The 17903-nt window shown below is 51.9% G+C and overlaps 1 protein-coding gene across 1 annotated transcript in view; it reads right to left on the reverse strand.

Annotated features, from left to right (window-relative positions):
• The window catches only part of Slc29a3 (solute carrier family 29 member 3), a 33501-nt gene that overhangs the window by 10844 nt on the left and 4754 nt on the right, over positions 1-17903 (reverse strand). The window contains exon 3 of the mRNA XM_051153101.1: positions 3839-3921. Coding sequence (XP_051009058.1) covers positions 3839-3921 — 83 coding nt within the window. The remainder of the gene's footprint in view (positions 1-3838; positions 3922-17903) is intronic.

Here is a 17903-nt window from a genome sequence, read left to right on the forward strand (position 1 = left end):
TTCTAGGCATTTCCCTGCACTTTTAATGATAAGGTCCTGTGGGGTGCCTGGGGCTTTGGCAGGAATTGGTGGCTATTTACTGGGGAGGGGGGCACCCACTGTACTGCTTGTGGCTGTCCCTCACCTACCCACGACTCCTTCTCACCTGTTCTCTCTTCCTTTCCTAAGTACCCTCCAGCAGAGCACACCCCGTCCTGTGCCCCCCGTCCCCCCCCCCCACTTCCCCACCCCCGCTGTCCCTCAGAAGCCCCACGGGAGCTATATTCAATGTTCTGAGGCTGGCTGCCACGTGGTAGTGGGCCAGCCTTACAGACACTATGGGGGCACACTGCCCTCCCTCTTGCAGGGAAGGTGGCTTGTGATGGAAGCTCTTAGGAATCTAGGGAAGTGCTGGCTTGCCTAGCTAAAAGGCTACACCACCCTGCCGCCCATCCCCACTTCACTCCCTTGCCAGTGAGAGTCCAGGACCCCAGGGGACTGATTCCTTCCCAAGTCTCCTAAATGTAAATCTGGCTCATCTGTATTTATAAAGCTGCAGATTTAACATAATAAAACACTTGGCGATTATGGATGAGCCAGTCAGAGAAGCCAGGGTGCTCCAGGAGGGAGGGAAGGAGGCATTTCAATCTCCTACATTAAATGAAAAACAGCCTCGCCCCTAAACTGTCCTTGGCAGCTGGCTACACTGGGGTTGGGGTGCTGTTTCCCCGTGGCCCTCAAGCATTGTCTATAGCCTGGGCTAGGGAACCTGTGAAATTAATTCCCTGCCCAGACCCCCTCCTAGTGTCTCTCTCTCTCTCTCTCTCTCTCTCTCTCTCTCTCTCTCTCTCTCTCTCTCTCTCTCTCTCTCTCTCTCTCTCTCACACACACACACACACACACACACACACACACACCCTGTGCCCTCACTCACTCCGTGGGCCCCCTCCGTCTAGCAGCTTGAGGCCTGGCCTAGGGGACTACAAAGCCAGGACCTAAGCACTCACAGGTAGCTCAGGTTTTAAGTGCAGACAGACTGAGGTGGGTCCCTCTAGAAATAAATCCCCACTCTAACCTCAGGGGCCAAGTGACCAACCTTGGCTATAGTAGCCTAGTGAGCGAGCTGGGTTTTTGTTGTTGTTTTTTTGTTTTTTCTTTAAGCGAGGCCACTGATTGGCTGACTGGCTATTGTGACTGGAGGAACGTAAAAGGGACTTTTCACTGCTCCTGCTGATCCCAGAACTGGGCCAGCTTCCAGTTCCATGGCCACTGAAGAAAACATCAGGGATGTGGGTCCACTATGGCACATCCCCATGACCAGGAAAAATAGGATGTCACTCCAACCTCCCAAGTCACTGCACATGCAGTGAAGGGGATACACACACACACACACACACACACACACACACACACACACACACACTGTATGTGTAAAAAATCTCCCTGGAGAGATGGCTCAGAGGTTGAGAGCACCGGCTGCTCTTCCAGAGGTCCTGAGTTCAATTCCCAGCAACCACATGGTGGCTCATAACCATCTATAATGTGATCTGATTCCCTCTGATACATAAAATAAATAAATAAATCTTTAAAATCTCCCTTGTCAGGTGGTGGCTTTGATGTAAAGGGGCCAGGAATTTTTGTCCACAGGTAACTGAGCTGTCCTCAGCTATACAAATGCCCAAGGTCACAGAGTAAGTGGATAGAGAGAAGTCACAAGGCCTGGAAGGGCAGAGGGTGGGCGGTATGGACCTGCCTGCAACTGCAAGTGCTCTTATCTTTCTTGCCTTCTTCTGGCACCCTTTCCTCACCTCTCTCTGGACACTGTCTTCACCGGCTGGCAGTGCTGAGCTTTTAGCCATAAGAACAGAAGATGAACGAACCCTGTCAGGTGGGGCCGGAGTCCTTGCTAGAGGCCAGGAATGATAAGAGAAATCTTGGTTCCTGATCCTTTGTTATCTCTTCGCCTTGTCTGGAAGCTATACTTGAAGATTTGACTGAAGTGAAGACAGCTACCTGAACACCTACCTCATGGGTTAGCTAACTGGACTAATCATCCCATTCCGCTCCCCATGATCACTATAGGTTCTGCCAGAAGTCCTTCATAGGACCCCACACCAGCAGCTTCATGGCATCCTATTTCCTGGGGCCCCTCCTTTTGTGCAGGAGCTCTGTCCCCCTCCCCAAAGCTACTGTCCACTTATCTGTAGCCTTTTTTCTAAAAACTATCCCCTGTGGCATGTGAATTTCATTGTATTAAGCAATAGAAGAAACCAAAAGCCACTGGCTTGGGTGGCTTCTAAGGGTGACCCTTGAATTTTCTGCAGCCTTTTCCTGCTCTGCCTCACCTAAGCCCACTGAGAGCTCAGAAAGGCTCTGTTGAACTCAAAGACACCTCCAAGTTTTCCCACATCACTTATACCCCACAAAGGGTGGATTCTGAAGGCTAGGTGTCTGGGAGGGAGACCTCTGCAGGTAGCCCTCAGGGCCAGGAGGTGAGGCTGAGTTCATCCCCCTCTCTCAGATCACACTTTGGATTTAGGGGGATACAGGTTCTTTAACACTCCCTCCATGGGGAAAGGGGATCTCTGTCCTCTTGAAATGGAAGAGGCCTTGTGACAGCCTTGGCCAGCTGAGTGTGACAAAAGTGACACTATGTGGCTTATCCCTGGCTCTCATGGACCATTTGCTCTTCAACCACAATGGGAACAGTCTCTGACCCCATGTGAGCAAGCCAATGAGGAGAGAGAGACAGGGAGGTGGGAAAGGATGAACAGTTCCTGCCCCAGTGCTGCCTGACTGCACCAGCATGCTCCATGCTGAGCTTGACTGATTCCAGAACTCCAGATAGTGAGGGAAACTAATTACTGTTACGGTTGCAAGCCACTGTGCTTTGGGATCTACTATATACAACTGTACCCTGTACCCTGATGTGTTTATTTTATTTTATTATTTTGTTTGTTTGTTTGTTTTTTGTTTTTCGAGACAGGGTTTCTCTGGGTAGCCTTGGCTGTCCTAGACTCGCTTTGTAGACCAGGCTGGCCTCGAAATCACAGAGATCCGCCTGCCTCTGCCTCTCGAGTGCTGGGATTAAAGGCGTGCGCCACCACGCCCAGCCTACCCTGATGTGTTTAGAAAGACTTCTCTATACACAAGGCTTAGCGTACATTCTGCTCTTTCCTCCTGTGCCTAGAGCAGACATTACTAATCAATCCTAGCACCTTTGCTGAGGCCAGATCTGCCTAAGAATGCTTTTCAGCAGGAGATCCAGGAGTTACTACTAAGTGACTAGACCAGGGATCTGAGGTTTCTATGAGCCGTACTCAAGGGAAGCCCGGGATTTTGGACGACAGCGAGGGTATAGCTATTGCCTAGAGGCAGCTTCAGGAAAATGCAGATGAGATACTAGCACTGTGGCTGTTGTCATGTCAAATTGAGACTGGACAGGAATGGACAGCCAGCAGAGTCTATGGACCATACCAACTTACTTCTCTCTTAAATAATTCCTCCCACCATGATGCTAACCAGAAGCCTTTCCCAGTCATTACCTATGACATGCCAGTATGAGTAGGGACACATCAGCTGGTATTGCCAACATGTTACAGAGTGGCGAGGTGAATGTTTCCTGAAGGGGTGGTGGTGGTGGCCCTTACCTGGCTGTCACTACAAGTGGCTATAGATGATGACTCCTCTGTCTGGAGTCCCCAGGCACCTGCTCCAAGCTGTAAGCTTCATGGCAAGGCTGAACTGCCTGATTCCAATTTGGGGAACCATCATTTAAGAAGAAAATTCCTGCTGTAGATTGGGGAAGAATGGAGGAGGCAGCGGGTTGAAGGTCAGGGGAGGGAAGATGGTGACATACCTGTTGACAAGCAGGAAGTTGGCCACAAGGCACAGTACGGAAGGCACAGTGGAGGCAATCGCCAGGTAGCTCTCAAAGTAGTTCTAGAAACACACAAGAAAGGAGGCTGCTTGTCACTCAGGGCTGGTGAGGGCCTTGGATGAGGGCTGCTTCTACACTCCCCAGATACCTAGGAGGCAGAGCTAAGCCCACCCAACTCCATGTGGTACCACCCCATCTCCAACCTGACACTCAGCCATTCAACCAATGGCAGCCAACGACAGCTGTGCTACACTTAGCTTTGCTAAGTGCTGGGGTCACAGGCTGATGTTGTCCTCGCCTCCTGGGAGGCCCACACTTCCAATGCTCCACTTGCCCCAGCCACAGACTGGATAATGGGAATGGAGCTCAACATATAGCTAAAAAGGAAATCCCCACCCTATTAATCTTGTAGCCCTTTTACATACTACAGTACCTGGCCTCTCAGACCATTTAGACATCTCCAGACCTCCACCTTATGGGAGACAGCTCCCACAAAGTTACTGTGGGTCAAAGCCAGAAAGGGCACTCCTCAGGGAGTGATGGGGGACTTGCCCAGACATGGCAGGCTGGGACCCAGGCTGGCCTAGTGCAAACTGGATGCAGCTCTCATACCCCAACAGCTGCCCACTCATTAGGAGAGACTTGACTGCGTGGGCATACCCATCTCTAAAAACAACCACATCCAGTTGTGACAGGGAGAGGGACCCATGGCCTTCAGTGAGGAGGCTCTGGCTTCTATCCCCTAGCACTATAGACAGAGAAAAGGGGGATGGACTGTAGAGGAAAGAAGAGAGGGAGGGGAAGGGAAGGAGAGAGGAAGAGAAGGAGGGAGGAAAAGAGGGAGAGAGGAAAGAAGGAGAGGGTGGAGAAGAAGAGGGAGGGAGGGAGAGAGAGAGGGGGAGGGAAGCCAGGCAAGGGCTGACTATCTAGCTTTGGTCATGAAGCCCAGAAGAGCTTTGAGCTGCAGTAAGGCTTTCTTAAGCACTGGCTTCCTAACAAACAGAGGGATTAAATGGATTACACCACTTAACTCTAAGTAAACAGAGAGCGGCACCTGAGTTTTCCACTGGAGTGCTTAAGAAATGCACTGCACAACCGAGAAAACAGATCTCGGAAGCCAAGTGCAACGAACAGCGCGCATGAGCATGCAAGCATGCATGAGTGTGTACATTTGTGTGTGTAAAACCCTTACTCCATTTACAGCTTGGGAGGATCAGGATGGAGGAGTACTCCGCGCCCCACCCCCCACCCCCAGAACGCAGTGAGTCCCACTGGGAGTAACAGAAGGAGTGTGAAGGCTTTTTCACAACTCCAAACCCAGAGAGCTGTGAGAATTTCCTGTTAGGTTTTTACAGTTGCTGCTTCTTGGCAAACCAGAAGGGAGCCGACGTTTCAAGGGGTTCCAGGAGAGGGTGGGACCTGCCTCAGAGAAAGTAGAAACCACATGGGAGCGAGGAGAGATCCTGGGGCAGTGGGGCTGGGGCTAGGTCTTGACAGAGGGGTTGCACAGAACATAAATGTCCCGGCCCTCCTGGTCTGCAGCGCAGACCCTCCGAGGTCCGTTTGAAGACTGCAGAGGGCTTTGTGCTCTTTGGAAGGGGCGCACTGACTGTAAGGTGACAGCCTTGAAATTAAAATGATAATCGCAGCTCATCAGCCGTGAGTCTTAGAAATAGCCTTCTGCCTCTGAGGTGCCCCCTCATTGTCCCTGTCCTGATGGGCTCAGCAGAGCCTGCCCTGGGCTAGGCAGTCAGTCAATTACCTCTTGACACACTGGCTGAGTCCACGTGAAGCCAGGCAGGCAGACAGAGGGAAAGGAAGGAGGGAGGGACAAAGGCCAGATGAGGGTTAGGGGAGAAGTGGACAATCCCTGCCTTTGGCCAGACCTGGAATTGTGGCCACATGAGGTGGAGAACCTGTTTTGCTTTTTCTCCAGCTGAAAGTCCCTGGGTATTTTAGGGATGGGGATTTTCCAGGTAACTGAATGCTCTGCTGAAGGCTGTGCCTTTTAAAGTTGGAATGCTTTTTCAGCACTGACGACCACAGGAGAGAGACTGAGTCCATCACAGTTGACTAAGCCCATTCTCTACTTTATGAAGAACAAGGGGGGGGGGGCGAGGGGGGGCCTGGAACTCTATCCAAGAGAAGAGTACGTGACTGAGTGTCCATGCACGCCAGACACTTCAGTTCTTCTGTTCATGACTCTGAGGAGACAGGTGGCCTTCTGGGGAACCCTATATATCAAGGGTCTGTAGGTGACCTCAAGTTGCTAAGGCTGGTCTCTTGCAAGAACAGAAGCTATTTGGGGTCAGCCACCGGGTACTAGGTTCTGTCAGGTAGTGAGCTTGGGTAAGTGAGCTTGGAACTGACCCTCTAATGGTTTAGTCTCATCAGTGAGAACCCAGCCAAGACCCCCGTGGACCTCTAGCCTGCTCTCTGGGACTGCTGGTCCCTCCAGCTTCACCTTGCCATGTCTCTGTGGAAATGCATCAGTTTTGGCAAATGATGCTTGATATACGTGCTACCCAGGCCCACCAGGCCTATGCACTGTCTGCTGTGCAAAGGGCCTAGTAACTCTCCCAGAAGGCTGTTGGAGGCAGGGTAAGAATCAATACCCCAGAGTTCGCTTTGATCAGTGGGAGGGAGGAAACAAAAAGGTGTTCACAGATTAAATGGCTCGTCTTTTCCCGTCCTAACTGGGGCTCTGAAATGGCTTCTGGGGAGACAGCCATGCATCTAGGCGGTAGCTGTATTTACTGCTAAGCTGTGGCCAGCTCTAGGGGCCTGAACCCTGGTATTTACTCTCCGTCCCTATCTCACTTCCTCGCCCCTCGCCCCTCACTCTGACTCCTGGCAGAATCCCTGCAATGGGGTGGCCATGTGACGGAGGCCAAGCTTTGCCTAAGCTCCTCAGAGCTGTTCCATCCATGGTGGTGCTGATCATAATGACCAGAAGGCCAAGTGGGCCTGGTGGAACAGCAGGGAGAAGACAGTGACAAAGCAGAAGGCAGGGGCCTCCACAAGCTGGCTTTTTCACCTTAGCAGGCTGGGCCCCGGGCACAAGATCTGAGCCTAGTGGGCCACTCTAGGCCTTCAGTCATGGCTGGGCAGCCACTGTCCAGGCCAAGAGCATCTTTTCTTTTAACTCATTCCTTTGCTGGTATCCCGCCGCCATGTGCAGTGTAGCACAGTACATAAGCGCATGTGTGGGAATAGAAGTACCTCCGTGCCTGACTACCTTTGGGGGCCCCCCGAGAAGCACACTGCTTTGGTACAAGAGACAGTATGGTGAACACAGAAGGTGGAGTGACCAGGGGTTTCCAGTAGGACCTATCTGAGTGGCAGCTGGGAGGATTGGGGGTGTGTGGGGGGCTGGGTGTGTCCACAGACATGGGAGGATGATGAGGTGTGGGGGTGGGGGGGAACAACTCAGCATGAGGTGATATGACTTTGCCATGTTTCCTTTGGGAGTCAAGCTGAGGCCTTGCTGCCTTTAGCGGGGCACACTGCCAGGATTCTAGACAGCCATGCCCCCGAGGGTGCTAATGTCAGAGGGGGCACGCTGAGTGCCCAAAGCCAGTGTGAAGTGAGATGCTGCAGCTCTGAGGAAACAAGAGACAGCGTTCCACCCTGGGATGCCTGATCTGACCCCACGGGTACCGCCATCTCGCTGGGTTGTCTGCATCCTATAGACTGGGGCTCAGGGTGGAAACGATGACATCAAAGACTACCTCAGCATCTGTGGTGACTAGAGCGGGCAGATGAAAGCCATGCAGAACATCAGAACAGTGTGACGCCTACACAGGCCTTGGTTCTTACTGCAGTCAATGCAAGGTGGGTCTGGACTAGGCCCCATTTTACAAAATAAGCGCAAAGCTGGAATGAGGGAGCTGGCCCAGTAGGTAAATCCCCATGTCTTAATTAGGGTTACTACTGCTATGATAAACACCATAACCAGAAGCAGTACGGGGAGGGAAGGGTTTAATTCGTCTTTCAATGCTCAGGTCACACTCCATCACTGAGGGACATCAGGGCAGGAACCTGGAGGCAGGAACTGATAGAGGCCAGAGAGGACCCCTGTTAACTAGCTTCCTCAGGCTGCTTCCTTTTTTTTTTTTTAAAAGATTTATTATTTATTATGTATACAGTGTTCTACCTGCATGTAACTACTGCAGGCCAGAAGAGGGCACCAGATCTCCTTATAGATGGCTGTGAGCCATTATGTGGATGCTGGGAATTGAACCTGGGACCTTTGGAAGAGCAGCCAGTGTTCTTAACCTCTGAGCCATCTCCCCAGCCCATCAGGCTGCTTCCTTATACCATCCAGGACCACCCACCCAGGGGTGACACTGATACCAGTGGGCTAGGCCCTGCCACAACAGTAGCTAATTAAGAAAAATGTCCCCGGCAGGCGTGGTGGCACGCACCTTTAATCTCAGCACTTGGGAGGCAGAAGCAGGCGGATCTCAGTGAGTTTGAGGCCAGCCTGATCTACAAAGGGAGTTCCAGGACAGCCAGGGCTATAACACAGAGAAACCCTGTCTCGAAAAACCGAAAAAGAAAAATGTCCCCACAGGCTTGCTTACATGCAATCTGATAGAGGCATTTTCTCAATTGAGATTCCTCGTATCAGATGTCCTCTAGCTTGTTTGGAGCTGACAAAAAAAAAAAAAAAAAAAGTACAACCCAGAACCCAGGTAAAGCTGAGTCGGGAGCACTTGTCTGTAATCCTAAGGCTCAGGTGGGGAGATGCGAGACAGAGCAAGAATCCAGCCAGCCTGGCATATTCAGAGATGAGCAACAAAGAGACAGAGACTCAAACAAGGTGGAAGGCAAGGAGGCTGATATCCAAAGCTGTTCACTGAACTTCACATTTCATCATGGTGGGTACACTTCAGAGATGCTCACATGGTGCTGGTGACAGGACTTTCCCATATAGGACATGTGGGGATGCCTGCCGTTTTACTCTGCAATCTCCACAAATTGCACAAGCTCAAACTCCATCACGGCCACAGAGTGGCTCTTGGGGCCTGTCTACATTTCTTCCTGTAGGCACTGTCACATCTTCTGCCCCAAGGCTGCTAATGTTAGGGTTTGATGCCTCTCCTCTCTGTCTTCAGAGTGACCAAGAGTGAGGGATTGTAGGAATTGTCCTTCCTCTTCCCCTGGACATTCACACAGGCCAATAGCTCTATGCAGTTCAAGAGTAAAGAAGATCGGGAGGCAGAGGCAGGCAAATCTCTGTGAGTTCGAGGCCAGCCTAGTCTACAAAGCAAGTCAAGGATGGCAAGAACTACAGGAGAAACTCTGTCTCAACCCCCACCCCATCCCACTTCCAAAAAAAGTCAAGAAGAAAACTCTTCCCTTGATAGGCCACAGGGGATGGACATGATCGGTGGTTCAGCAGAGATCACTTTAAAGAAGACAGATGGGCTGGGGGTGCGGCTCAGTGACAGAGTGTATGCCTGGCATGTGTGAGGCCCTGCGATCCGTGCCTGGCACTACAAAACAATGAAGAATTGAAAGCAGCACAGTGAACAGCAGTGGGCAGATTTCTAAGCTTCTTACTGATGGTGTCAGTGTCTCCCCCCCCCCACCCCCCCGCCCCAAAAGCCTCCCAAGTAGGTGTGAGATAGACCCCAGACTATGGACAAAACCTAGCTGAGGGGTGCTTAGTACCAGTAGCCTCCCAATGGCCCAAGAGTGTGGACAGGCCTCTCCTGGCCAGTACAGGGTGTATGTGCTCCATTAGTGATAAGGAAAGCCATTCTCATCTGCTGTGCTCTGGTGTGAACACTAGGAACCAGAGAACCACTCTTCAAATGAAATTCAAAAGCCTAGCCAAGCCAACGGCCAGATGTGAGGCCATTTTCCAGCAGAGAACTTCCTCCAGCCACCTCGCTGAGAGGCCCCGTGCTAAGCGGCTCTTCTGGAAGAATCTGATTCTGGGCTCAGGGTCCAGGTAAAGCGGTTTCTCTGGGCAGGGAGGCCCTGAAATGAGCCCGTTTATCTCTGGCAGGCCTCGGGTAAGCTTTCTCTCCTCGGAATGCCATTTGGGCTCTTTGATATAAGCGGAGTACATTAGTCACGAGCCATAGCAGCCTCAGAGTGTGAAGCTACTGTCACTGAACGGTTCTGTGTGGCCCCCACCTCCAGTCTGCAGTGGAGGAGGCAGCTGGCCTCCTGCAGGGTAGAAAAAGTGATTCCAGCCCAGAGGTGGTAGCTCAGGGCAGTAGAGCGTTACCTGGCTCACAGGGCCATGAAATTAGCAGCAGTGCACAGGCTGCAGCCAAGAACGATTGGCCAGGCAGGCTCATGCCCTCGGCTGTGTGGTTTCATGGCCTGGTATGTTAAGGATGTACCTTTACCATGGTACAGTCCATTCCCGTCCGAACAAGGTAAGAAGGCAGTGGTTTCCTGTGCTCCTGAGGTCCATGCAGGGGGGGTTGGGCCTGGAACATGGGGAAATTTGGAGCCTGTGCCACTTCCAGGTGGGAGGCAGGGACTGGGGATCCCAAGAGAACAAGCTCAAGTTGAAATCAGACAGGGAGCCTCAAAAAACTTCAGCCAGCCAGGCTAACCACCCCAGGTCCCTAAGGATGGGGAACCCCCATCAGATGGTTTGATTCCTCAGGCCTGTGTCCTTTGAGCCTTTGGGCCACCTTAGGGTCAAAGTGAACTGAGAACAAATCTTGTCCCTAGGCCTCAGCCCTTGTCCATACTTTATAGTCCCTGTAGAGCTCCCCATCTTCTGGAAGGTGTCCCCACTTTCCCTGTCTGCATAGAGTCAGGGGCACTCCCTTTTCCCTTTCCACTATAAGGGGAGCACTCCTCGTCACCTCCCTGCCAGAAGGGAGTATTGTCTCTCCTCCCTCTGAAATGGGGACTCTGCACAAGACTAACTGACTTTCTCTTTCCACTGGGGCTGGCTCTTTCTTCTCTGTGGGTGAAGAGCTTAAGGGGAGAAAAAAAAAAAGCTCTTTGACTTCACTGCCCCTCCCCCAATGGGTCCTTACTTCCTTTCCCCCAGGACTCCTAGAAAGTCTTGGCTTCACCCTCCCTGTAAAGAGCTGTCTGCCTTCCTCCTTGGCTGCCCTGCACAGGGTCCCAGAGTGCCCTCAGCCCAGTCACTGCCATCCACATGCTTCTGTATCACATGCCATGCCTTCCACAGTGGGACCAAGAGCCTTCCTCTGACCCCTGGATAGTCTTAGAACCCTAGGGTGAGCCTTGATTTGGGAAAAAAGTCTTGGATCTGGCTAGAATGAAGGGAGGTGAGCGACACATCCAAGGCATGGTGTACACACTAAAGGAGAGAGTGTGCAAACAGGAGGGATTTGGGGAGGGAGACTCAGGAATGCCAAGGGTCCAAAGTCTCCAGAGGCTGCAAGATGTTAGGAATGCCTTTCCCTGGAGCCTTAGCTCCAGCCTCCTAGTTTGACAGGCTGTTGATGAGTGCAAAACACCTGCCCCATCTTTTGGCAGCCACATGCACCTTCCAGTCCTGTGCAACTTGATTTGTGCCCAGGCCTGTACCATCAACACAGGTGGGCTAGGGGCAGTCCTAGGGCCAAGTGTGGCCCTCACCTTTCTGTAAACATGGGGATGTGGTTGCTCCTGTCATTTCTGCCTGAGATGGCAGCTTTACTGAGCATCCTGGGGCCCAGGGAGCCTGAAGTGTTTGATCTCTGGCCCTCACAGGATGATTTTCCAGGTCAGCCTGGTCTCATCTAATTTTCTACACACATGGATGTGTGTACATCATTGTGGTATGTGTTCTTATGGGTGTGTACACACATATGTGTAAGTCAGAGGTCAATGTCAGGGGTTCTCTCTTCAATTGCTTTCCATTTTGTTCTTTGAGCCAGGGTCTCCTACTGAACCCAGAGCTCATTGCTTTGGTTAGACTGTGGCCAGCAAGCTCCAGGGGTCCTCTTATCTCTACCCCCTCGACACTGCAGTTAAACACACCACGTACTGCTCCTTTGGGCACTTTATGAGGTGAGTCATTCCTTCCCCCCCCCCCCAGCCCTCATTTCTTCACTCTTTTTTTGTTTGTTTGTTTTTGTTTTTCAAGACAAAGTTTCTTTGTGCAGCCTTGGCCGTCCTGGAAATCACTCTGTAGACCAGGCTGGCCTGGAACCCAGAGAGATGCATCTGCCTCTGCCTCCTGAGTGCTAGGATTAAAGGTGTATGCCGCCACTGCCTGGCTAACTTCTGCACCAATAAGGGTGAAACACAGAAACTGAGGCCAGCTGTCCCGAACCAGGGTCTCCCTGCCTCCGGCTGAGGAGTAAAACAGCAGTGCTCTTTCTGCCAGTCCTGTACCCTCCCCTTCCAAGCCGTCCTTTTAAGCCCCAGTAAGACAAACCAGCATCCTTGCTGTTCTTCTTTCTATTCCTCCTGCACCAGAACCAGCCAGCCACAGAAGGAAAAGCCAAAGAAAAAAGAGCCTGAGAAACACACACACACACACACACACACACACACACACACACACTATAAACACACACACGCTTGCACATACAACAGTGACAGTCTAAGTGGAAACCCAGACTCTCCACTGCCTCTGCAGAACTTTCTCAGCCAGGGACTGCCCTTAAGAAAAGCACTCTGGCCAAGGCTACACAGAGAAACCCTGTCTCTGTGAGAAACCAAAAAAAAAAAAAAAAAAAAAAAGCACTCTGAATTTGTGCAAAGCGTCTAATCAGCTTTGTTCTCAGCTTACTCACAGTGATCAACCACATTAAAATGACACCAACCACGGGGCCCAGGCTACCTTCTAGCATCCTGGGGAGATTGACTCTGAACTCTCAAGATATACGCAGAAAGAGGTAAAATCGAAGACAGAAGAGAGGTGGGGGAGAGAAAGAGATGGATAGGTCTGGCGGCACAGGGGGGGCAGGGATGGTGAGCAGGTGGGGAGAAAATTTAAAGGGAAGGAAAGCTGCAGAGGTGGCCAGACATGTGACTGACAGCGCTCCAAGTGAAGCAGAAGAGCTGAAACAGAAGGGGGAGCCATCACAGGTGTTACACACTGGGAACCACATGCTGGCTGGACTGTGGTTGGCAGCAGAGGGTAGACAGGGAACTTTAAAAATGACTCATTTTGGGTTCTGGGTTTTACAAATGGCTTACAGCAGCCATCCACACAGGCCAAGCAATGGGTAGCTGGCAAGGAGCAGGAAATCTGACCCTTACGCCTCATGGCCACCTACCCACACTCTATGGCAGACAGTTCCTTGCAGCCCACTGACCACTGCTACTCCTTTTGAGGAGTGACAAGAGCCTGTGTAAGGGTGAGGGGCCAGCACCATTATTTGGGGGTTGACTTTTAAAAAGCTCATGACCAAACAGGTTACCTCTCTTCCACTTGGAAAGAAACCCACATCACGCTAAAATCTTCCAGCCTCTAGGACACTAGTTAGTGCCCCTATAATGGGGACAGTCTTGCAGGTCTGGTCCCCTTGGAAGCTGGACACATCTACACCTTGAGGGGAGAGCCTACAGGACAGGGCAGGGAGCTGAGTATACACCAGGTACCCTAACACTGATGTGGACTGAGGCCCCTACTCTGAGTGGCCACCAACACGTTCTTCACACCTCTGTCCTGCTCCTCTGTGAGCAGAGGACACATGGTCCTCACACCTCACAGTGGAGGTGGCTTCTTACATGACAGGCTACAGCCCATGACAAGTTAGGAAGCAACAGGATGGGTCCAGGCCAGAGTCCCATCTTATTCTATTTTCCTTTTGCTACCTACTTTCCTGGGGCCCTCTCCTCTGACCTTTATATATATTATATAAATATATAATATAACTATATATTAAATATATTACACTTAGAAATATATATATGAGAGAGAGGGAGAGAGAGAGAGCACAGTACATGCATGTCTGGTGTCCACAGAGGCTAGAAGAGGGTTTCGGATCCCCCGGAACTGGACTTACAGAGAGTTGTCTGTGAGTTACAACGTGGGTGCTGGGAATTGAACATGGGTCCTCTGCAGGAGTAGCCACTGCTCTTAACCTCTGAGCCATCTCTCCATCAACTCCAACAACACAATCCTCCTCCTGTTAATGTAGTGAACACTCCCAGCAGGCTGTCTAGGTGTCATTGCCACTCCCCACAGTCTCCAAGGACACTGGCCCAGGGTCAAGTCCAAGGGCAGACTGCCTCTATCCTACCCGCATGCAGAAAGGGGCTTTATTTACTCAATAGCTTAATTAATTACTGGGAGCCATACACTAGGCAAATATTCTATCACTGAGTTCATTCCCCAGCCCTCTTTTTGCTTTTTATTTTAAGATGGGGGTCTCATAAGCTACCCAGAGTGGCCTTGAATTTGCCTCTGCCTCCCGAGCAACTAGGATTAGGCACAGACTACACCACCATGATAGGCTGAAAGGCTTATATTTTCACATGTAGACAACCAGTTCCTGGAAATGCAGTTTTGTTGCAGACACTGGCGTCGCCAGGTGCAGCGAATATTACGACCAAAAAGAAGTGGAAACATTTAAAAGCGCAGATGACATATAGGGCACTCGGCCTAGTCCCAGCCGTTGTATGCGTTACTGGGAGTGAACTCCTGCATCTGTTCATCCTGAGTGATGCTCCCTGCAGAACTGTGTACACATCAGCCACAAAGGACCAGGAAAGCATGCCTACGAAGGCTCTGCCTGGCACAGGATGCCTGCTAAACACCAGAACTGGTGGTTGGCTTGATGTCCCTAGGCAAAGGCTCAGTAAAGGCCTTTGGGACCTGTGTGGTAAGAATGTCAGGCCTTCCTGAGATCCAAGGCTATGCCTGGCTGTGAAACAACACAGACACACTGAAGCAATCAACATAACTCAAAGCACTTACATTAGCCAAGCCTCCCCAGCCCCAGGCCCCCAGCCCCCAGTGCCCCTGGCCCCTAGACCCCAGACCCCTAGACCCCAGACCCCTAGACCCCAGACCCCTTGCTCTGTAAGGGTCCCGTCAGGACTCCCAGGTTCTCTCTACAGCAGAGGTCATTCCTTGGACTTCTGGGTAGGGCTGCTTTAGCTCTCCAAGCATAAAAGAGACTTCCCACTCACTTCCAGGTTTGGCAACTTGACCTACATTGGAAGCAGTTCTTTAAGAAGGGTCCCTGAAGTCTCTGGCACCATAGTCACAGCCCATTTAATGATAGTTGCTTTTCACCCCACCGAGTACCATTTGACTTTGATCTTGGTTCTTCCCTGGCTGCGGGTGAACCTTGTCCACAAAGCTGGGCACGTGTGTGCTCATGTGAGTCAGAACTAGGTGAGTGGGCAGTTTGTAGCAGCTCCCTGGTGACTCCACTGTGGTGGGATAGGGTCAGTTAGGATGTGGTGATTATGATAGGGACTCTGCTGGTCCCTGGCTTGGTCTAGATCTCAGTTCTGCCACTTGCTAGCAAAGGACCTTGGGCTGGGAGCCTCAGTTTCCCCATCTGCAAACTAGGGACACAGCACTAATTTGCCAGGGTGTGATATCAACGGTGGGTGGAAGTCACAGCATGGGTGGGTACAAGCAGCATTGCAGAGACTTGGTAAGAGTCAGCAGATCTCCAACAAGCCCTCTGATAACCCATCTTCCAGTTCCTCTTTCAGCCGCCAGTTTATCCTGGTTCCTTTTAACCCTTTATGTCTGGAGTGGAGGGCATGCCCATAATTATATGGACAGCTCCCATGAGGTGCTATCCCGGGTCTAGGCGATTGAGGCAGGACCAGGCGGCTGTAAATATTGGCATGGGACTCCCCAGGTTCCCGCACCTGCTGAGCCAAGTAAACTTGGCCTTCCCGGTTAACATCTATGAACAACCCATCTGAAAAGTGGGCCACAGTGACACCAGATCTGCTTTCCTACAGCACAAGCCCTCCCTCAGATCAGGATAAACTTTCCTTCTAAGCCACGTGAGAACGGATGACACACATCCTTGTGACATATTACCACATGCCAAGCACCAACCAGATGCTTCCCAGTGTGCATCCTGAGAGCTGACACAGCAATCCTCCCAGCCATTTGGATGCTACGTCCTTTGCTGGATAGGGAGGCTCGGCCATGGTCACCAAAGCTTGGCTCAACACCCTCAGTTTCATAATGAGACCCTGATGGAGAAGCACTGGGGCTCTGAGGATGCAGATGTGAACCTGTTACCCAGAGGGATCCTGGGGGTTTCCAGGGAACACCCACAGACTTAAATTGTTGTTCCCCCATCTGGGGCAGAGGTGGGGAGGGGTACTGATTTTGTTCTTCTTGGCCTAGGAGAGCCCATCTAGGCTACAGCAGGGCCTGAGAGCAGCTGAGGGGTCCTCCCAGCAGTAAGGACCACCCCCAACACACACACACAGAGAGAGAGAGAGAGAGAGAGAGAGAGAGAGAGAGAGAGAGAGAGAGAGAGAGAGAGAGAGCCTCAGACACAGAGGATGCCTATAAAGGACCCTGATGGCCAGGGATCAGGAGCGGAGCCCAAGGGCAGAGGTCAGGTCTCCTGAGCCTCACAGGTCAGAAGCGAAGGCAACCTGGTCACACGCCCACAGCAGCCTTCTACCCAGCACTCTCAGGGCATATCCAGTTCTGTGGTCATTCACCCACCCAAATCTCCCATTGCAATTCTGTCAAGCCCTGCCTTGCTGCGTGACCTTGGGCAGGTTGCTTAACCTGTCAGAGCCTCTGGCTTTCTGTCTCAAAAGAGGTCACTCAGATCTTTCAGGGCTGTAAGAGAAAGTCTGTGTCACCTGGGCTTGCTTGTTGGGCCTAGGAAGCTGAAGCCCCTCATAGCATCACCACCACCACCAACAACCCTGAGCTCTCCTTTCACGTCAATTTGTCTATTTGTGTTTTGATGGGTTTGGTCCAGGTTGGCTGCCCTGAACTCCCCCAAACCCGATTCCTCCAACCCATTGGCTCTATCTGGGGTTCTTCTTCCAGAGAACAAAGAGAAGAGGGCAGGGAAGGCAGTAACAGTTTCTAAACTGTCTCCAGACCTGCTGTAGGCAGAAGAAAATGAGCCTGGGATGGGAGATAGACCTGAAGGTGACACAATGGGGAGGGCTGTCAACATTCCTATTGGGCCAAATGCCTCCATCCCAGCAACACACTGGAGGAAGGCTGGAGAAGAACCAAGCTGTCTGCCATCCTTTCTCAGTGGCCCTCAGGACACAGGGCAGAGTAGAGCTATCAGCAAGATGGGGAGAGAGCAGGAGGGAGATGGGTGGCAACGGGTGGCACAGATGAAGAGGCAAAGAAAAACAACCCCCGCCAAATGCTGAAAGGCCCCCAGCACGCTTGCTTCCCAAGCCTGGCCCATGAATCGAGGGGTGACAGGCCTCTCATCTCTGATGCCAAGAGCCAGGAGCTGCAGGGAGCAGGCAGGTACTACGCCTGCACCTGCCAGTGCTTGAGAGCAGCGATAAAGCATCATAGCAGGGCCTGGAACACTAAGTGCCTGCAGCTGGCAAACAGGCCTGAGGATGGACGGAGGAGGGTGGGGCAGGGGCACACGCGGCCTAGCCCTGGCCTGGGGAGACAGACAGATGGACAGACAGGCAGAGCGATTCTGGAGAAAGCCCACTGGGCTGTCTCGGTCACTGAGGCCTGCAGAAAGCAGGGTGGTTTGCGTCACTAGTCCATAAAAAGAGTGGGGCCAGCCTCAAATGATGGCAGCAATGCCGTTTACACAACACCCGGGATGGCGGTGCCAGGCTATTTATCCTGAGTGTGTAAGAATGGGCCTCACTGCCACAGCCACCCTAAGAAGGTAGGATAACCAGTATACACATGAGAACACAGAGAAGGTACAGGGTCCAGAGCCAACAGGGGCCACGTCCAGGGGGAGCTTCCTAAAGTTCACTACGCCCATCAGCCACCCATGTGAAGATGTAGGCCCTGACTCCAGGATCTGGGTGGAATAGGGCCTGTCACCAATAAGTTCTCAGGCTGCTCCTAGTCCCACAGTCCCACATGGGGCCAGTAGGACTCTAAGCCACTGTGGTCGCTCCCTAGAAGCCCTTCAAGGGACCATGTGCAATGACAGCC

The sequence above is a fragment of the Acomys russatus genome, chromosome 11 (genome assembly GCF_903995435.1).
Source record: "Acomys russatus chromosome 11, mAcoRus1.1, whole genome shotgun sequence".
NCBI lineage: Eukaryota > Metazoa > Chordata > Mammalia > Rodentia > Muridae > Acomys > Acomys russatus.